This window comes from Cynocephalus volans, chromosome 6 (genome assembly GCF_027409185.1).
Source record: "Cynocephalus volans isolate mCynVol1 chromosome 6, mCynVol1.pri, whole genome shotgun sequence".
Classification (NCBI taxonomy): Eukaryota; Metazoa; Chordata; class Mammalia; order Dermoptera; family Cynocephalidae; genus Cynocephalus; species Cynocephalus volans.
The window spans coordinates 115,370,317-115,391,769 of record NC_084465.1 but is presented as its reverse complement, the minus strand read 5'-3'; the positions used below and the strand labels follow the sequence as shown (position 1 = coordinate 115,391,769).

At 49.8% G+C, this 21,453-nt stretch overlaps 1 protein-coding gene across 4 annotated transcripts; it reads left to right on the top strand.

The window, feature by feature from the left end:
* The first annotated feature begins 328 nt into the window (after nt 1-328).
* On the top strand, nt 329-20,401 carry KDM8 (lysine demethylase 8). 4 transcript variants are annotated; one of them, XM_063100552.1, is made up of 9 exons: nt 358-443; nt 7,028-7,199; nt 7,627-8,156; nt 10,290-10,456; nt 11,572-11,704; nt 12,113-12,157; nt 17,405-17,554; nt 18,447-18,539; nt 18,627-20,401. In XM_063100552.1, the coding sequence occupies exons 3-9, from the start codon at nt 7,659-7,661 to the stop codon at nt 18,789-18,791; spliced, it is 1,251 nt and encodes a 416-aa protein (XP_062956622.1). In that variant the 5' UTR covers nt 358-443; nt 7,028-7,199; nt 7,627-7,658; the 3' UTR covers nt 18,792-20,401. The 4 variants fall into 4 exon arrangements, with proteins under 4 accessions (XP_062956621.1, XP_062956624.1, XP_062956622.1 ...); XM_063100553.1 differs by having other exon boundaries at nt 7,028-7,207; XM_063100551.1 differs by lacking the exon at nt 7,028-7,199 and having other exon boundaries at nt 329-443.
* Nucleotides 20,402-21,453: the final 1,052 nt, after the last annotated feature.

Sequence of the window (21,453 nt, the reverse complement as noted above, 5' to 3'; positions counted from 1 at the left end):
ATTCTGGATCTGTGACTTTCCAAAAGTACAAGTATGTGGCCACTTTATCTCACTCGGCCTCAGTTTACCTGTCTGTAAAATGGGGAGATCAAATCATCCTAGCTGTAGGGCTTAGATAACATGGTGGATGTGAAAGTGCTCTGTACGATGTTGCTATCGTAGCAGATAAGGAGCCGACGTTACCCCCAGTGAAGCAAGGAAGTGAAAAAAAAGCCAAAGCCTTCGCGGTCGCCTCGGTCCTCGGGTCTTTTAAGCCAGGGGGCGGAGCCACGGCATCGATCACTCGGCGCTCCTCTAGACGCTCCATCGGGATCAGACGAGTGGGGAGTGATCGATGCTCCCAGTGCCAGCCTGCTCGGACGAGAGAGCCGGACTGCTCGGACCACACGGAGCAAGTCGCCGCCAGTCCCGGCACGACTCAACACCGTCCAGACGTAGGAGAGGTTAGTTTGAACAACTCCAGAGCGCGGGGATCTCTAGCTTCGTAGAAATAAAGAGGGATCGGCCTGGAGGGCAGGACCGCGCAGACGTCACACTGAGGGGCGAAGCGAGAGAACGGCTCCGCGCGTGCGCCCGTGCTAAGCCCCCTCCCGTGACTCTAGAGGGCGCATGCGCCCTGAGAACCCAGTTTAGTGAGGCTCTCCCCCTCTCTGCCAGATAGGAGAAAAGCTCCGCGCGTGCCTAGTGCTCTCCTAGGGCAATCGCTTTGCGCATGCGTGAGTTTGGTTCTGCGCCATGCTGTTTTCCGCCTGGGCGTTTTTTGGTGTCGCGTCGATGCAACGCTAGTGCGCTTGCGCGATATTCTGTTTTCCGTGGTGTGCTTGTGGACCGGCCTCTTGGCCTTTGTCGTGGGCCTGCAGCTAGGGTGATTGGAAACGTTTGAGCCATCAGTCCTGATTATGAGCCTTGAGAAATGAAGCCCCGGGGAAGGCGCGGTGAGGGAAAGGGGCCACACCCACAGCCCGAGACCCAAACCTGAAACCATCTGGCCTTTAGAGAGCCAGAGGTGCCCTCGTGCCTCTGAATGAAGCTGTACGGAAAGTTTTACAAAGGTCATGCTTTTGCACAGTTTCGGAGGAATACTGCAGCAATAAAATTGAGCCAATTACTGTCCAGGCAGCCTGTTCCCGGAAAGCCAGGTAGAGGCTGGTATGTCCTGGAAGCCCCCTTTGGAAGGCTTTCTCATGATCATCATGGGGCTCTCAGGGTGACTGTTTCATCTGGCCAACCTGAGACCATCTAAGAATCACGGCGACGTTTTCCAAGAGCACATTTCACCCAGCCCACTTGAAGACTACTCTGGGAGATGCTTTAAAGGGGCTGATTTTTAGAAAGAGTTTAAGAATTTTGGAATGGCTGCACAGTGGCTTCCTGGAAAGCTGTGTTGTATAGCCATCAGGAACCCACTTGGGCTTTTTACTAACAGCCAACCAAAGGCCAGATTGCATAGTGAACTCTGGTTTGTGAATTTATGAAATCGGGACCTGATCCCTTTAGGGCTCCATTATACAGCCCATACTTGGTTCCTTTGTGTTTCATGTGACCAACAAGAAGCCTTTTAAGGCTCATCTTTGGCTGATTGATAAAGCCAAGACAAAAACCGTTGTGACGGGTCACCTCATACAACCTTTATCTTACTCTTTTTCCAAGAAGTTTTATACACCATCAGACAAGCCTATATGTAATGAGCTTTTAGGGGCTGAACTACTAAGTCCAAGGGGGAAAGTCTTATGCAACCCCTACCTCACCTTCCCTCTGAAAGTTGTCCCATGTCACGAGGCCAATACGTGAGGCACTCTGGAAGGCCAGTTTACAAAGCCGGGACACAAGACCACTTAGGCTTTTTCTGTAACTAACATCCTCTGCCCCTTCAAAAAAAAAAAAAAGACTTCTATTAGCAACAAGAGGTCTTTTAAGGCCAATACCTGTTAAGCTCTGGAAGAACAACTTGTAAGGTCAAAATACAAGATACAAAGCCACTCAAGCTTTTTCACTCTGTGTGGGTGACCGTATGTGTCAGTTTGCCTGGAATAACCCCAGTTTTTTACTTGTCTACGTATAAATATTGATAGCATTCTGGTTTGGATAACAAATTATATAATTAACCCACCTATAGCTGACCATTGGAAGGCTGTTGATACAGCTCACAGTAAACCCTTTTATGTGAGCTCTGGGAGGCCAGTTTAAAGGCCAGTCTGTGATACCACGCTGAAGACTTCCACACGTTACACTTGATTCCCTCTTCTGGAAGGCTATTTGTTTGATACAACCTTTTGTAAAAGGCAATTCAGTGAGGAGTTCCAGGAAGCTAATCAATAAAGCCAGGCCACAGGGCTTACTCAGGCTGGTCCCTTCTGGAAAACTGCTTGATATAACTATCAAGCCTTTTTATCAGACCAGTATGTGGGAATGCTGGAAGGCTGATGTGTAAAGCCTGGACCTAAGGCCTTTCAGAAAGGCAGTTTCATGTAGCCTGAAGCTGACCTACACTGGCTGTTCATCTCAAATGGTTGGTTATGTGAAGGCTGCTTCTTATAGCCCACATGAGGCCAGCTCCTCTGGAAGATTGTTTGTAGACTGTTCCATGCAGCCACACTGAGGCTTAATCCTGTAAGGCCATTTCACACAGGTAACAGGAGCCAACAGGAGGTTGCTCCCTGGAGGGTCAATTGATAAAACAAATACAACACTTCCCTGGCACTAAAGAAACCATGGAAGATCGGTTCATAAAACTAAGACATCTGATTTCACCTGCCCACAGACGAGCCCCAGTCAATAAGGATTCGAGTTTTTAAAATGGGTCACAAGTCCACTTTGGTTTTACATCCCAGCATATGGCACCTCTCCCGAAGGCTGTTTGATATGGCAACTGTTTAAAAGGCCAAATTGCGAGAGGTTCTGGGGAGCCTGTGGAACCAGACTGTAAGACTGATAGGGCCAGCACGTCACTTCACCATGGAAAGTTTCTTCATGCTGCCAACATAAGGCCCTCTAGGAAGCTCATGTTCAAGATCAATCATGAGGGCTTTGGGGAGCCATGTCAAGTGGCTCATACAGAGACAATCTGAAAAGCCATTTTGAAAACCAAGACACATAGGGCTGTCCTAAAGCTCCCACTCTGGAAGACTCATGAAGTGTCGATATAAGTATCTGTGAAGGCCTTTTTATAAGGCCATTCACTGAGAAGCTCTGCATTTTAAAAAAAAAAAAAAGGCTTATTTTATGTGGCCAAGAGGAGACTGTTTTGTACTGAGGCTCTCTTTCCCAGAAAGCTGTCTCACATAATCTTCAACATGAGGTCCTGTCCAAGGCCAATGTGCAAAGTAGCACATAGGCCACTTTAGGAGGCCATTTATGAGACCAAACATTAGGTCACCTTGGGAGGACGGGTTACAAAGCGCACATGAAACCACCTTGAAAAGCTTGCTTTGCAAGGGCTACATGAGCCTCAGGAGGGGCCATTTCATAAGATCACCCTGGGATGCCAGCTTACAAAGTCCATAATCTACATCCCAGGGGACTGGTTAATAGCCCATTTGAAACCCTCTGGAAGACCATTTTATAACACCACTGAGAGACCAGTTTACAGAGCTGGTACATAGTCCCCAGTGGAAGCCATTTTTACAGTAAGGCACATAAGTGGTTTCCTGGGAGGCCTTTTCATAGCCTTTCTGAGAAGCCAGGATATGAGGCCTGTGAGGTCTTTTAGATATGCAAGATGAGGCTTCTTGATGTTGCTTTATGAGACTCTTATGTAAGACACTTGAGCGATGAGCCATGAGGCCACCAAGGAGGCCAGCTGATGGGTCCCATGTGCTGTCTTGCACAGGGTAGTGGATAAGATCATGTTGGAAGGTTGGACTGTGAAACTCTCTAAGAAGGCTGTTAGTGAGACAAGACATTTATGAACCTTCTAGGAGGCTAGAGATAGAAACCATCCTGGCATGTTGGGGCCAGGCCATGGGGGCTCTCTGAGTCCCATCACCCATTGAGTGGACAGGGAAGGATATCTACTGTGAACCAGGAGCTGAACTAGGCCCTGCAGATAGAAAGGGCCAAAAATCTAATGCAGTGCTCAGTCCTGAAGCTGATGAGTATTCTGGGTAGACACTGCCACATACTGTTTTGGACAAACTGCTTAACTGCTCAAATCTCGCTTTATTCATCTGTAAAATCTCACATCGTAGGATTGCAAAAGATGTTAGATGATGTACAGAAAGCATATGGCATTGGCATGGCACATAGGAAAGGAAACCAAGATTGACCGGAAGTTAAGCCCTGTTTCTGCACAAGTGATTAACCATAGGGCTTTGGGCAAGTCATGTCATTTTTTTGTGGCCTTAGTTTCCACATCAGCAAAGTGGGAGGGTGGGAAAATTGTAGGGGAAATGGTCAAAGCCCTGTCCACCTCACAGCACTGTGAGGAACAAGTAAAATTAGAGGGGAAGCGTTGGTTTGGAAACCATGATCTAGGCTGAGAACTGAGAACAACTCTAAAGTATTACTGTTATTTTAGGAAAGGCCCAGGAAGGGGTACTTCAAAACCAATAACAAGTTAGAAAGTGTGAAGTGATAGGGTTTTCCCATCTGTGGAATGGGGATAGTAATTTCTTCCTCGCAGAGTTTTCTCAAGAATCGAGTAACCCAGGTGCCCAGCTTCCTGAAATGCTGGTGTATGACTGTGTGGTCCAGATCCTTCATCTATGAGGTCATGGATTTTGGAGCCAGACTGCCTAAGTTTAAAATCTCCGCTGCACCACTTTACTAGCTGAATTGCTTTGGGCAAGTTGGTTTACTTCCCGGCTTCAGGTTCCTTATCTGTAAAATGGGGGCAATCATCCTTTCTTAGGGTCACTGTAAGAACAAAGCAGTGTATAAAGTGCCAAGAGCATTACTGGCTTCTAGTAAATGTTTTATAAGTATGTCAACTGCTTTGTGGGCTCATTGGGGGGTCAAATGAGGTAATCCATGAAATACTCTCCATTCTCTGCCTGCTGTTATTGTTATTCCTGAGCTGGGGGTGGAATGAACTGAAGTGCAGCCCAAGGAGAGAGATGGGGATGTCTAGATCCCTTCAGGGACCATATCTCTAGCGTTCTGTAGATGTCTTTGCCTCCCTATCTGCTCTCCATACACATTAGAGCTAATGGAAGTTGTGTGTTCTCCTCTTCTTTTGTATGAATTACTGAGTCCCAGAGTGTCCAGTAAGTCTGGATAGGTATATTTATTACATCTATTGCTGCATAACAAATCACCATAAATTTCATGGCTTAAGACAACATACACGTATTAACTCAGTTTCCATGGACCAGGAGTGTGGGTGTGGCTTAACTAGGTCCCCTGCATCATGATCTCTTGCCAGGCTGCAATCATGAGTTGATCAGGGCTATGTGCTCATCTGAAGGCTCAGCTGGACAAGGATCTAAACTCCCGTAGTTGCTGGCAGAATCGAGTTCCTGGAGGGCTGCTGGACTGAGGGCCCCAGCCCTCGCTTGTGTGATGGCTCTAGGCCACCCTCAAGTCTTTGCCGTGTGGTGTCTCCAGCATTGCCGCTTATGTGCCAGCTGCGAAGGCAGTGGAAGTTCTGCTAACAAGATGTAAGTTACAAGCTCATGTCATCTAATCACAGACATGGCATCCCAGCACCTTTGCCCTATTCTGTTGGTTAAAAACAGGTTGTATTCTTTTACTGCTGCTGAAACAAAGTACCACAAACTTGGTGGCTTAAAATGTTGCAAATTTATTGTCTTACAGGTTGTATGTTAGAAGTTGGACACCGGTCTTGCTGGGCTAAAATCAAGGTCTCTACAATGCTGCATTCCCTTCTGGAGGCTCTAGGGGAGAATCCATTTCCTTGCCATTTTGGGCCTCTAGAGGCCACCTGCATTGCTTGGCTTGTAACTGCCTTCCTCTGTCTTCAACGCTAGCTTGCAGTGCTGCATAGCTCTGGCCACACTTCCACAATCACATGTCCTTCTGACTCTGACTTTAGCTGGGAAAGATTCTTCTAAGGACTCGTGTTAAATTGGGCCCATGCAGATAATCCAGGATAATCTTCCCATCTCAAGCCTTGTTCTTAATCACATCTACAAAGTTCCTTTTGCCACGTTAGGTAACATATTCATGGGTTCTGGGGATTAGGATATGGACATCTTTGGGGAGCCATTATTAGAAATAATAATAATAGACAGAAGTCGCTGTCTTAGGGCAGGCTAACTGTTGTAACAAGCGTCATTGACATTTTAGTGGCTATACACAATACAAGTTTATTTTTTGCCCATGAAGCATTCCAGCATGGATATTCCTCGTTGGATGGCAGCTCTTCTCCAGTGAGGAGAAGCTTCCTTCCGTCTGTGGCTCTCCTCCCCTAGAGCCTCAGAGTTCTTCACTTACAGCCAGTGGGTAGGGAAAGTGTGTGGAGGACCAGGTAGGAAGTGTTTCTGGGCCAGCCTGGAAGTGGCCTACATCATGGCCATTCACATTAGCTGGAACTCAGCGTGATCACATCTGATTGCAAGTGAGACTGGGAAATGCAGTCTAACTGTGTGTCCAGAAAGAAGACAAAGGATTTTGGAAAGCATAGAGCAGGGGTTGGCAAACTACATCTGGCCCACCATCTGCTTTTGTAAATAAAGTTTTATTGGAACACAGCCATGCCCATTTGTTTACATATGGTACATGGCTGCTTTCATGCTACAATGGCAGAGTAGTAGCAACAGTGACTGTATGCCTAAAATATTTGCTATCTGACCTTTACAGAAAAAGTTTGCTGGCCCCTAGCATAGAGCATTATCTGCAAAAAGCACGATGGTCTCTATCTCTTAGTGTCAAATAAGATAGGGGATGGAACAACTGTTAGGATAATACCTAGAACATAGCAGCACAAATAGAGAACTGTAATTGTTTGTGAGCAGTGGAGCTTATTCATATATTAGTATTTATCCTAAGGACTGGCTGCCATCCATAAATGATGCCCAGGCTGATGCCACCAAAAGCACCAACTGTGATGTTTTTCCTTTCTGTATAGGTTTTATGCATTTCCAAGTTTCTTCCTGAGAAGTTAAAATGTCATTCCTTCAATACCTTTATTGAGTGCCTTCTATGATCCAGACTCTGCTTTTAGGATCTTGAGAAATGTAGAGAAATGAGCCATGTTCTTGCCCTGGAAGAGCTCACAGTCTAGCGTTGGAGAGACACATGTAAGCAGGTATTTGTAGTACACGTGACAAGTGCTCTAAGAGAAGCTCGAGGACTGTGGGGATGCAAAACACTGTAAGAGTCTTGGCAGGCTTTACATAGGGGATCATTTAAGATGGGCCTTAAAGGTTGGGTAGGAGTTTGCCAGGCAGAGGAAGGCCATTGGAGGCATTCCAGACAAGGGCAACCCACATTCCTCTCTGAACAAGCATTTATCCAGTGCTCACTGAGTGTCAGGTGTTGTGCCAGGCCCTGAAGATATAGCAGTGACCCCAGATGTGGGGGCCCCTGCCCTTGCAGCGCTTGTGCCTAGCAGAGACCGTTGTTGAGAACTCACTGTTACAGATAAGATGTGGGAAGCTGTGGGAAGCTGTGGGAGGACACAAAGGATCTGCATGGTCTCTAACCCATGTCTCCTCCTGCCCCCAGGCACTTCAGTGACTGAGCTAGTGGCAGGCCAGATGGCAGAAGGCACCAGCTGTCTTGGAGACCCCCCTGCGGGAGCAGGTGCTCTCTGGGAGACCCTCAGTGCACTCCTGCCACACACTAAAGAAGAACTGAAGTTGGACCTCAGCGACAGCATAGAGAGGAGCGTAGTGACGTTGCTGCAGCAAGCCACCGAGCTCTTCTATGAGGGCAGGAGGGATGAGTGTCTGCAGACGAGTGAGGTGATCCTGGACTACTCTTGGGAGAAGCTCAACACGGGGACATGGCGGGACGTGGACAAAGACTGGCGACGGGTCTACGCCTTTGGCTGCCTGCTAAAAGCCGTCTGTCTGTGCAAGGCACCTGGGGATGCCACCACCCTGGCTGCAGCCCTGAGGGTGTGTGACCTGGGCCTGCTGATGGGGGCGGCCATCCTTGGGGACATCCTCATTAAAGTCGCTGCTATCCTCCAGACACACCTCTCTGGAAAAAGGCCCGCCCAAGGCGTGGCCCAGGAGCAGCCCAGCACAAAGGTATCTGGGTGAGATTGTCCCAGCTGCACTAACAGTCCAACAGCCCTGCTTTTCTAGAAGTATTGAGGCGGCTCTCCTCTGTGGGAGGCCTCATGGCAGGCAGCCTCTCTGGCTGAAAATAGCATCTCCATTGATTTGAGGAGTGGAGCAGCCCAAGAGCTGCGGCCAGCAGTAGCTTGTTTCTTTCAGCTTCCTGTTGGTTGGCATGTTGAAGTGTCACTCACCTTTCTGGCTGTTCCATCTCTGTGCTGCTGAGTTTGGATGAGATGCTACAAGTAGCTGACTCCTTTTCACAGGACCAGTCTGTCCTGCCCCTGTGCCCCCGCATGTGTTGTGACTGGCCTTTCAGTGCCTGTGCCAAGGAGCATATGCCTGCCAGGCACAGAGCATGGTTTCCTCAGGAGGCTTCAAATCCCAGTGTCAGCACACAGACCTCACCTACACCCTCCAGGCAGGTCAGGTACCTCCTATGAGCGTCAGTTTCCTCATCTGTAAAATGGCAGCTAGAGTACCAACCCCCAGATAAGACTGAGACTGTACTGGATACTGGGTAGTGGAATTATGGGGTGTTTCTGGCATTTTTCTAAATGCTCTCCTGTGTTTTTGGAATTTCCTACAGTGAGTATTATTTTTATGTAAGAAAAATGAGAATGGATGTCATTAAACACACATGCGTGTAACCAAACCAAAACGAAATACTCCAAACAGGGAAGAGAAATTCTCAGCAAATCTGTCAGAGAGTGAATATCTCTACTATGTAAGGAATATCACAAATCAATAGGAAAAAAAACTTGAGCTCCAGGAGGTAGAGGACCAGAAACACGAGCAGGCTGTTCACAAGAAGGAAATAGATCTATTAAACAAATGTGGAAAAATGTTCACCCTCACCTCTTGTTAAAAAATGAGAGAAAGATGCAAATAGCAGAAACAGTGAGGTGGTCGTTTTGGATGTTAAATTAATGAATGAGGTTTTACATGATACCTAGTATTGCCAAGTACTGTGGGGCCAAGGACATGGAGTGTGGGTTGACATTTTAGAGGGCAGGATAGACATGCAGAGTGAAGGACAGAGATATCTGTCCCCTTTAACCCAGGGATCGCCATCCCCCCCCCACCAAGTCCATCCCAAGGGAATACAGAGGTGGCTCCAATGCCCAAGGTGGTCCTTTTGGTGTGGGGCAGTGTACATAGCAAAAGGGCGAGAGCTCAGGCTCTAGAGTTAACCTGCCTGGGGTCCCATTCCCATGCCAGTACCCACTGTCTGTGACTTGGGCAATTGTCAACTGTCTCAGCCTCTCGGTGCCTCCTCGTTCACTTGCCTGTAAGATGGGGTTTGCCCAGCATCTTTATTGAGCACCAGCCATGGCCCAGATGTGCCAGGGCTGAGCATCTGGCACTGAATGGCCCTGCCCCTGCCCTCCCGGAGCATACGTTCTAGGAGGGCTGAAGAAGAGTTTCTTCTGCGGGGGGTGCTGCTTGATGACAGAGTATTTGAAAGGCACAGCCTCTCTCAGAGGACTGTGACAGCATAGAGAGTGTGGAGCTGACACGCACCGGGCGGGGGTCCTGGGCACCTCAAATGTGTGATCTTTTCTCCCAGTGGTTTCACAGATGAGGAAACTGAGGCTTAGGGACAGTAAGTAACTTGCTCAGGTCACCCACTCAGGAAATGGTCAGGTAAGTTATGATGCTTCTCACATAAGAAATGGTGAGCACTGGGTGGCCACATAGAAGCTGCTTTAGATAAATGATTGGATGGAAGAAGCAGGGTCGCTTGTGCATCACATCTGTTGCCACCAGTGGTTCAGAGATGTGTGTGTCGGTGGGAAAGGAATAGATGGGAATGAAGGTGCTGGAGTTTGGGATCGTAACTTCTTTATTGCAGAATTCCTGTGAAAGTACTATATTATGTTTACAATTGAGCAAATATATTTAATGAAATGATCAAGAAGAAAAACCTTGACTTCATGAGGAGCAAATAGTCATAGCAGTGATACTAATACATGCCATCTGTTTTCATTGTTGTTAATGACACCTAAGTTGTCCTACCACTGATGCAAATTCCTACCAATATACCTCGGATTTTGACCTTCAAAGGTTGTTGCCATTTTGTTTTCTTTTGATTTTAAACAGAAAGCAAGGACGGACCATGTTGTGATTCCAGAAGTGAAGTTAGAAAGAACAGTCCCACGGCTTCACCGTCCATCCCTCCAGTATTTCAGGGAGCATTTTTTGGTTCCAGAGAGGCCTGTGATCTTGGAAGGCGTGGCTGATCACTGGCCGTGCTTGAGGAAGTGGAGGTGGGTGGTTGCTGAAGGACGCTGAGGTCCCTCTTCCCATTTCACCCTCCAGGACTCCCTGAATTCCTCCTCCCATCCTCCAAGTCAGTACAGCCTGCAGACTCTTCCCTACCAGCCCCAGGACTGATTGCCTAGGGGTTAAACAAGAACTAAAAGTAAGGTGCTCTGAAATTATGCCAAAGGTTATGAGATTCTTACCTTCCACAGCTCGCTTGCCCTGAGCAATTTTTTAAGGAGCACCTAAGTGGCTTGCTTATGATGAGTCTATTATGCAATTCTTCAGGATTGTAGGACCTTCTCAGGGCCCTGAGGCTAAGCGTAGGAATAATTCCTCCTGCTCAGCGCTGCTCTGTGGTCTCTAGTCTTGTCTGCTTCTAGTTCCTCCTCAGATTCATAGTGCCAAGATGAGATCAGGCAGCTAGAGAGAGGCCATAATGCCTCAGTTGTGCACAACTGAGGAACTGAGGCAGTATATCTCAGGGAAAGTTGACCAAGTCAGCCTGTTTTGTAGTAGCTTTGAAAAGGGAGTGGTTCTCACTAAGGCTTGTGCATGGAGCCATCGGCACAGAGGACATTCATTCTGTTTTACCAGGTGCCAGGACAGGCTCTTGCCGTGTTTTATCCCATTTTATCCTCCCTGGTTCCCATGAAACAGGCACTTTCAGCACCGAACAGGGGCTCAGAAAGGTTAAGTAACTTGCTGATGGTCCCCTGGTCTATAACTGAGGAGACCTGGACCAGTCGCAGGCCACCAGCATTCAGAGTCCAGGTACATCACTACTGCCCACCATTTGTTCAAAGCTTAGTGAGAAGATGAGCAAAGAGAGAAGTTAGGAGGCTCTTGGCAAGCAGGAAAATAGAACAACCCAGCAAACCAGAGTTATTGGATCTGTCTGCAAAGCTGCATGGCACTGTGTATTAGCTGTGTGACCTTGGGAGAGTACCCTCACCTCTCTGTGCCTGAGTTTCCTCAGCAGTAAAGTGCAGGATAATGGTAGCCTCTGCCTCATGAGGTTTTGGGAGGATCAAGGAATAAAAGGGACCACACATAAAGCACACTTAGCACCATGCCTGACAAATGTCAGTAATGATGACAATGCACATGTTTCTAATAGTTTGGAGTATATCCGAGAGATTGCTGGCTGCCGAACAGTCCCAGTGGAAGTTGGTTCCAGGTACACAGACGAGGAGTGGTCCCAGACACTCATGACAGTCAACGAGTTCATCAGCAGATACATCGTGGGCGAGGTATGTCATTGGGACTCCTTTTCCCTGATACTTAAAAGGGAGAGAACACAGTCCATTTGGGCAGCTCGCCTCCATGAGCTGCAGTGGGGGGTTCTGAAAGAGTCAGTTTGTGAGAGTCTGTGGTCAGCACGCTGCCCAGAGCAAGGAAGGCAGGCAGCTTAGCCGCAGCAAGGCATATGAGACATAAGACATGAGGGATTCATTTAAGCTGCTTTTACTTCCTAGGGGTGGGAGGGTACAATTCAGTGTTTTTTAGTATATATTAATAAGACAGATTGTGCAACAATCACCACTATCTAGTTCCAAAATGTTTTCATCACCCCCAAAGAGACCCTGTACTCATTAGTAATCATTTTCCATTCCCACATCTCCCATCCTGACAACCGCTATTCTGCTCCTGTGGACTAGTCAAGGGACATCGGGTACCTTGCTCAGCACCAACTCTTTGACCAGGTGAGTCTGAGACCTGTCACCTCACCTTCTCTCCTCCCTTCCTGGGCTCTGATGCGAGAATGTGGGGAGGAGTACACCATGCTCACCTGCCACCCCTGATGCCCTTCCCTACAGTGAGCACAGGAGACCTCCTGTGGCCACCCTGTCCCCTCCTCACCACTGCACAGTATGAGAGCAGGCAAGGCAGGCCACCAGCATTGGGGTGGTCCCTAAGGGTGGGGATACTGAGAAGTCCAGGTGTGGTCAGGAACTGGCCCCAGAGAGCCAGGCGAGGACACAGGCTCCGAAAGGCCATGAAAGGGCTAAAGGCCGCTTCCTCTAACAGCTCTCTGGGCATGCCCGCATACTGTCCTTACCATATCTCAAGTGTCCCCAACGCCTGGGCCTGCCTGGGGGCTTCTAGGTGCTCAGCCCTGACCGGCTGGATGGAAGACCCTCAGGATAGACTTGCTGAAGACTGGGAGAGGAGGTGGGACTTGGCTGGAGCTGACATGGTCGAGCAGGAGCTCCCAAGGCCAGAGGCAGGAGGACATTCCCAGCGAGAAGCATCCCACGCATGGAGGCACGGGCAGCGAGGCACAGAAGGCCAGCCGAGAGGGTTTGCTTAGAAGAGAGGAGGCAGAAGCCAAAGAGGAGGCCTGGGGCCAAATCGTAGGGGCCTTGAAGGCCAGGCCAAAAACTCATATCTTATCTGTTAGGTGGAGAAGAGCCCTGGGAGGCTTTTGAGCAAAGGGTCCCACAAGAGCCTAGCAGGAGAGCTGGGGCAGTTGCGAGGGAGGGTGCTCAGGGGACAGGAGTGCTGCCCTGGCTCTTTCTCCCCCGGATAGGCCCGTTAGGGACAGACCACAGTAAAACTCCAGAGTCTGCCTCTCCCAGTGCAGCCTCCAACCCAGCGCTGGCATCCCCAGGAGCCCTTAGAAACGCAATGTCGACCCCAGGCCCACCCCAGACCGGCTGCATCAGAATCGACCTGCCACTTGAGGCCCAGTGGCTGGGCACACGGCGAGGTGTGGGACACAGTGCTCACCAAGGGGTCATGGGAGCTCGGGGCTGCCTGGTCAGGGCGCAGTGAGGAAGTCAGAGCACATAATTATATACAGAACCACCTCTGTGTTGGAAAGAACGGGAGGAAATAGCACAGAAGAGTCATGGTGGTGGTGGGTGGCAAGATGGTGAGTGGGTTTTTCCTTCTCTTTTCTGTAGTTTCCCAATCACCTATGAGTATATGTAGTCACCATAATGGGAAAAAAATAGACTTTATTTTTAAATGTAGACAAAACAAGAGAACAAAGCAAAGTGTACCAGAAATCAGATTGTGTTTGCCATTTTCACAGCTGTCTAGTTAAGATGCTGGAGAAGAGGAGGGCTCATCCTGGGGGGCTTTCTGTCCCACCTGCTCCAGCCCCCACTCACTCCTCTAGGGCCTTGACCAAGGCGCACATGGGAACTGCCACAGGGCCCTGAGATTCTTTGTGACAGAGTCACTTCCCTGCCCCAGTGGACCTAAAAATCAAAACACACTAGATGGTGATGAGTGCCCCAGAGAAAATAAAAGGGTGGCCTTGTAGCAGGTGGCAGGGGAAGAGAGAGGGTACCTTAGATCGGGTGGCCAGGGAAGGGCTCTTGAGAAGGTGACATTTGAACAGTGGCCCGAAAGCTGAGCAGTAGCCAGCTGTGTGGGGAGATGAGAGAAGGGTTGTGCCAGCTTGGGGGAGCAGCAAGTTCAAATGTGGGAAGACGGGCGTGAGCCTTCATGGTCAAGGGCAGACAAGCTCAGCATGACTGGAGCATCTGCATGGGGGAGGGAGGAGGGACTGGGTGATGAGGCCAGTGTTCCTGGTGTGGCAGGAGATGTTGGACGGGTATCAGCATTCAAAGGGTCGCTGGCCACCATTGAGAGCTGAGCTGGGGTGGGCAGAAGCAGGGAGGCCAGTTAGGCTGTCGCACAGGTCCAGGGAGAGGTAGTGCCCAGCATGTGGGGAGGTTTGTGTGAACTGCTGGCACCTGGACTTGGGCGCAGGTGTGGGGATTGAGGCAACAGGAGCAGTCAGGGAAGGCTACTAGATTTGGGACCCAAAAAACTCGATAGATGAAGCTGGGGAATGCAGGAGGGACTTCACTGGTGTGGTCACAGCCAGGCCTGACGCTCCTCATGGTAGGCACAGCTGAAATGCTTAAGGAGGCAGCACATGGCAAGATTCAAAGACAGGGCCAGGACATGTGCCCCAAACAGGAAAACCGGAGTCTGTCAGGGTTAGCATCACAGCCGGGGGGAAGCCAGGGCCCCACCTCTGCAGACTCTGAGGTGCAGCCGTGTCTACTTCTGAGGCCAGATCCACTTGGAGCTGTGCCAGATTCAAGGGGCCTCCATGTCTGAAGTTGAAGTGGGTAGGGTTGAGTGGGTGGACTGTGTTCTTTTCCCAGGCCTCCCTGTATTAGGACTTGTAAATCCTGCCTCCTCTGTGATCCCGAGAGACCAGTCTCTCCGCTGACCCCAGGCATACTGGGGCACAGCCTCCCTGGGGACAGTCAGCCATGGGCAGGGACCCTCAATGCTACCGTTAAGCTTAGCTCCCCGTCCTGGAGCAGCCATTTCATATCTCACTAGAACAAGAGGACGTATATTTAGCAGCAGAAGCCGGAGCTCTCAGTCCCTTTACGATAAACCAGGACTTTGAAGATGTTTCAGCCAGTCACGGGCCTCCTGCTCTTCAGAGCTCTCAGTGAGAAGTCTGAGCTGCCCTCATCCCTGGGGCCATCAGCAGTGTGGCACAGCCTGCTTTCTGGGACCTTCTCTGCCTACAGGAAGCTCAGTGGCTCCCACCAAATTCTTGCCCAAGAATCTGTTCCTGACTTTCTTCCCACGGACTCTGCGTTTTGGAAGATTTTGGAAACCATTTTAGGCCTGTCTTCAATTATCAGTCACATCCTGGGAGCATTTGTTCTCTTGGGGTCTCTGAATCCTCAGCCAGTGATTCTGATCACATGATCTGGTCAGCCAGTCACCCTTCACAAATCCCGATGGTGTCATCAGGAGCAAATCAGAGTCTGTGCTCAGCATTCCGCAGGGCCAGGTCTGGTGTCACCCCAGCCAGAAGCAACAGTGATGTGAGAGCCCAGGTTCTGAGAGGACTTTGGAGTCTTACTGGTAGCTGAAGGACCCCCCAGTTTGTGAACTTCTACGTTAGTCCAAAGCAACAGACACAGCCGCATTTCTTCATCTCTACACAGGTGACTGGAGACAGACTTAGAGTACAGAACGAGCCATCTGGGCCCAGGCTCCCTGCAGGGAGAACGTTCCAGCCTTTTTAGGTGGCCCTTGGATTCTTGGCCAGTGACCTGAAGTGACAGTAACTGCTCCAGAAGGAATGGCAAGCATCTGCCTGCATGTGCCCCTTGGGCTGGAAGGCTCACTTTCTGAAAAGACCTGAGTCCCCCAGGCATTCCTATTTTCATACTTCTCAAGCTTGAAAAACACTACTGGGTCCAACCAGGGTCTTGGGAAGGATCCAGGTGCCTTGGGGGCACGGGCTGGCGGCCACCCTGGAGGGTTCAGTCCTGGAGGTCACCACGGTTCCTGCTGAGGGTCTGGCCAGGAAGTGCTTCAGTCACAGCAAGTGCTTTCTGCACTCCAAGACCCTAGTTCTTTCCAGAGGAAGCTGAGCCCCGCCCACCTAAACCTCCAGGGTTGCCTGATGTGTGGGCAGGTGGCTCTGTCTGCAGCTTTGGGGACTTGTGCCATGCTCACTGCACTGTGCAGATCCAGGAGCACACACCCAGGTGGTGTCTTTGCCCAGCCCCTGTTTCTGCCCAGTGTAGAAACAAATGCTCTGTGCCCACCCTGAGCTTGCAGGGTAGGACGCCAAGAACCCACGCCTTTGTAGGTATTCTCTCACAAAGATGTCAGAGTGCCTCGCTGCCCAAGAGAGGGCGCGTGGGCATAAGCAAACACTAGGGGGACAGTGATCGCTGTTTCCCCACACCCTCTCAGCACGTTTTCATCACCGCCAACCCCTGAGGGCCACCTCGTCCCTCTGTGGCCCTCAAGAGGTGGCCCGCATGTCATGGCCTCTTGAGGCCCCCTTAGCTCTTCCTCAAAGAGGCTCACTCCTCAGCAAGGAGCCCAGCTGTGCCTCACAGACACACCTGCACCTCCGCATCTCTGCACAGGTGACTTGAGGCAGACTCTTAGAGTGCAGAACGTGGCATCTGGGCAGGTTCCCCGCTGGGAGAACGTTCCAGCCTTTCTAGGTGGGTCTCTTCTACCTGGGTCACACTGAGCTCTGAAAACTTCTAACATTACCACGTTGCTGTCTTAATAGCTTTACCACTTGATGTCTCCAGCAGCCCTGCCTGAAAGTGTTCCTTTTACCACATCCTCGCCACCGCTGGGGCTTATCATAATCTTCAATCTTTGCTTATTTGATTGATTAGTGGGAAATGATGACTCATTGTTGACTTAATTTGGGTTTATTTGCTAATATGATGGAAACCCTTATATCTAATTCATTTCTATATGTTATCTGTTTTTTTCCTTTATTTGTGTAATTTATGTATTGAGAACTTAGTGCTTTCTTTATTAATTTGTATAACCTCTGTATATTAACCCCTCATTCACCACAGTTAGTTCAAATAAGTTTCCTGATTTGTTGGTCTTTATAGTAATTAATTTAGTTAAAACGTACCAATTGTGATTTCTTTACCATTAGTAAATTTTGGAAAATCTTCCCCTCCAGAGATTTGATAAATATTCAATCCCATTTTCTTTTTTTTCTTTAATTTGATTTTTTAAATTTTTTTAATATTTAACTCTTTAGAAAATGGCAAGCTGGTTTATTCTTAAGTACAAAGCACTGGGATCAGGTTTTGTTTTTGTTTTTGTTTTTGTTTTTTGTGACCGGTAAGGGGATCGCAGCCCTTGGTTTGGTGTCGCCCGCACCACACTCAGCCAGTGAGCGCACCGGCCATGCCTATATAGGACCCGAACCCGCAGCACCGCGCTCTCCTGAGTGAGACACGGGGTCGGCCCTGGGATCAGGTTTTTAAAAAGGAAACAAATATGAAAATAAAATTACAACTCTTTCCTCTTAATTATTTTTTTTTTTAATTATTTCTTAAACCCCTAGCCATTACAATATGGATATAGTAGTGGCGTGCATGTGACTCTTCGCTAGACAGTGCGTTGGCCTCTGGGCTACTGTGTCCCAGGCCTGGCTTTACCTTCCATGTCTGCCCTGACACCCACAGATCCCAGAGTTGAAGCAGGACATCAGTATCCCGGATTACTGCAGCCTGGGCGACGGGGAGGAAGATGAGATCACCATTAATGCCTGGTTTGGTCCCCAAGGAACCGTCTCCCCACTTCATCAGGACCCCCAGCAAAACTTCCTAGCCCAGGTTGGAGTTGCTGCTGGGACAGTGGTCTTGCCCATCCTCCCAACCCAGCCACGTGGCCTGGCCACATTATCTACCTTTAAACACCAGGCTTTTCAAAAGAGAAACAAGAATTTCTGTAAGGGATGCGGACAAAAATGAGAACAGATGTGGGACCAGGCCCGAGGGTGTGCCCTCCCCAGTCGGGCTGCTTCCAGCAGTGGTTCCTCCTGGACTGGGTTCATCCTATGAGATCCCAGGGCAGAGGAGTGTCCTCAGGGGATGGAGCCCAGGCTGCCCTCTGCCTGCCCTCTGCCAGCCAGCCATCCAAACCAGGATGGCTTTTACCTGAGACCCGGGCAGAGGAGCATGTGTGTTAACTGCAGGGGGATGGCTGTTTGTCCGCTGTCATAGGACACCTTCTTCTAGCCCAGTGGACCAGTCCAAATAGGAAATACAGGTAGAGGCTAAGAGCTGGGGTTTGGGAACTAGACTGCCTGGCAGGAACACCAGCTGTCTGTCACCTGTCAGCTTTGTGAACCTGGGCAGTTCATTTAACCTCTCTATGCTTCAGTTTCCTCACCTATATAATGGGGGTGAAGATACACCACCTCAGAGGGTTGTCATGGGGATTAAATGAGTTAACGCACAGAAAGCACTTACACAGTGCCTGGCACATTCATGTGCTTAATTACTGTCAGCTACGATAATGGAGTTACTGATTCACAATATATTTGGAGGAAAAACGCACTTGGAGTTCTCAGCACGTGTGTGGTGGGAAGGGCAGGCCAGGCACAGGGAACAACATGAGAGGCACAGAGAGATGAGGGGGCTGTCGGGTCCTGGGACTACAGGGCCAGCGTGGGCAGCTACAGGAGGTGAATCCACCAACCAACTGAGGGGTCTCTCTTCCCAGGTGATTGGCAGGAAATATATCCGCCTGTATTCCCCCCAGGACTCGGAGGCTTTATATCCTCATGACTCGCACCTTCTTCATAACACAAGCCAGGTGGGAACTCGGGGACCCAGTGTGACGTGGCCTATCCTCCCCCACTGTGCCTGGGGACCAGCAAATGATGTCTTCTGCTTTCTTCAGGTTGATGTGGAGAATCCTGACTTAGAGAAGTTCCCCAGGTTTGCCGAGGCTCCATTCCTGTCCTGCATCCTGTCTCCTGGAGAGATCCTGTTTATCCCAGTGAAGTACTGGCATTATGTGCGCGCTCTGGATTTGAGTTTCTCAGTCAGCTTCTGGTGGTCATAGCCGGGTTGAAAGGGCCCAAATCACAAACGGCAGTCAGCGATTTGCCCACTTGCTGCTCTGTGCCTAGCCTGCCACCAGGTCCTGTGATCCAGAGACAAGCAGGACTGAGCCTGTGTCCTGAGGAAGCCTCTGCTGCCCAGTGGCAGCCCTGGGCGATGAGCGTGGGCACTGGGCAGACAGAGCAGAAGAGCCCAGGAAGGGCACACAGAATGAGTGTGGCAGCCTGCACCAAGGCTTGCAGCATCTGAGGCCTAACGTGGTGGGAGACAGGCAGGTGGCGTGTGCCCATCAGCAGTATAGCATGGCTCTGCGGGCAGCTCCTGGATCCACACCAGCCCCAGTGCTCAACTGCTGTGTGACTTAGGCCAGGACACCGTGCGCATGTGCAGGCAGCAGGGCTGCTGTCACTGATCTCGGTAACTCCAGTCATTGCAGACCTCCTTGTCATGCCTGGGCCCATGGGACACCACAGCCTGCAGACTAGAGGGGGGCAGTGGCCATGCTCAGGATCCCAGAGCACTGTGGGGCAATGGGAGGTGTCCTTGTCACAGAAGTGTAACCTGCCTGCAGAGAAGAGTGCAGATCTTCCATCACCAGGATGAGGAAGCCCCCCTCCTATGCCCTCTGGTCACCACCCACCCCAGGACTAACTACTATCCAGGGGAGGGCTGGAGGCCAGGGAGAGCCCCAGGCTTCAGGCTTTCTGTAATCATTGGTTTGTTATGTTTATGTTTTGGCCAATAAAACTTTCTCCAGCCCTCTGACTGAAGATGGGCAGGCCTGTCCCAGCAGCTGCCACCACAAAACTCCCCTCTCCCATTTCTGGGAGAATCCCAAATTGGTGGATATTTCTATAGTATTGTCTGGATTTTGACAACATTTATCACACCTGTGACCATGAGGTAAAGAGGTAATCATTCCAAATCAGTCACAAAACAAATTTAAAAAGTTAATAAACCTAAAAAAAAAAAAAAAAACATTACGACTCACTAATATGCAAAGATATGTCCATTAAAACAAAGGTCCCTACTAAATTAGCGAAGATGTTTCCAGTGTTGACAAGGGTGGGTCTCCTGCTGGTGGCAGTTCAAGTTGGCAGAATTTTAGTAAAAACCAAGAACTTGAATGTTCGTGCACACCTCTGGGTCTAATGATCCCATCATTAGGAATCCACCCCCAGGAAACCACAGAAAGATGGTCAGGGATATATGTACAGGGGTGACCATCATGGCATTATTAGTCGTAGCAAGAAACTGGAGTGCTGGCAAGTTAGCTCAGTTGGTTACAGCACCACCTTGTAACACCAAGGTCAAGGGTTCAGATCTCCCTACAGACCAGCCACAAAAAAAAAAAAAAAAGGAGTCATGCTGGATTGGGTGGGTAAGAAATGGCCCATCAACACAATGGAATATTATTCGGCCATTAAACAGACTTTTTTAAGGTCATGAAGAAATGCTTTTTAAGGTCATGTTGAGTGAAATGCATGATGTTCCTAACTCAGGTACTGATGGTTGTACATACACATACGCGTGTGTGTGCATGTGTGACCACACGTGTGCATGTGCACATCCCAAAGGAAAGGCTCCTAATAAACTGGTGTTTCTAGCCCAGTGGTAGACTATGGAGATTAATTTCTTTAAATATTTCTTTAAAATTTCAGATTTTCTCAATAATGTAAGTAACCTGAAAAAAAAATGTAATTTTATTTTTTAAATTATTTGTTAAACGAAATTTCCTTGCTGCTTTTTGCGCGACAGCCAGCATAGGAGCTGCCAGAGAGAGCCCAGGATGCGCGCCATCATCAGGGAGCACTCAGGGGAGATGACATGTTCGTGGTGATCAGTCCTGAGTGTGGGACATCCTGCCGGAGGGTGAAGCCTGGTGAGATGGTCCCACAAAGGAGCGGAAAAGGTGGGATCAAGAAGTAGAGGCCAGAGCTGGATCTGGAAGGATACGTTGGAATTGCCAAGGAGACAGGGAGTGGGCTGGAGGCAGAGGGATGTGCACAGTGAGCGGGGGCCACAGGAGCCCGGGGTGGGATGAGGGAGTGAGATGAGATGCGATCACAGGTACAGTGAGAGTCCAGATTGTGTGGGCCCTGAGTGCTGGATGGCTGGTACTCACCTGTTGTGGCAGAAACCCAACAAAATACAAAAAATACAGATGCACTGGCCCCCACAGCAGGGGAGATGCTGGGGTGCTCCTGGAACTGCAGGAGCAGCTGTGGGAGGAAGCCCTGCTTCAGGCCTCCCACCTGGCCAGTCTCCCCACCGGCTGCCTCATCCCTGATCATCTCAGTTTGGTTTCATTCCTTCCCCTTTTGAAACGAGACCTTCTCCCCAGGGGGAAGAGATGGCCCAGGCAGGCTCAACTCCATGCACTTCCAGCACCATGATCTACAGGCTCAGCTGCTTGTCCTTCAGTCCAAATCAAGAAGCCCCAGGGAAGATTCTGGTTGGCCCGGCCTGGGACCTGTGCCCAACCCTGGTGTGGTCCCTGGAGCCAAGGGGATGGTTGACCTGCTTGGCTGGGCTTGGCTCCCACACTTGCGCTAGGGCAGTGAGGAGGGGAGAGGGATAGGGAAGCTATCGTGTCCTCTGGAACCAGGCGGAGGGATTCGAACTCTATCGTGTAGGTCCTGGGGGAGCGGCTCAGAGCTTTG

What these genes read in the sequence shown, in the direction of transcription:
- KDM8 (XM_063100551.1), top strand. Translation starts at nt 335, where the DNA reads ATGCTCCCAGTGCCAGCCTGCTCGGACGAGAGAGCCGGACTGCTCGGA. An exon ending in ACCGTCCAGACGTAGGAGAG is followed by an intron (nt 444 to 7,626) that starts GTTAGTTTGAAC and finishes TCCTGCCCCCAG; the next exon opens with GCACTTCAGTGACTGAGCTA. An exon ending in GCAGATACATCGTGGGCGAG is followed by an intron (nt 11,705 to 12,112) that starts GTATGTCATTGG and finishes CCTGTGGACTAG; the next exon opens with TCAAGGGACATCGGGTACCT.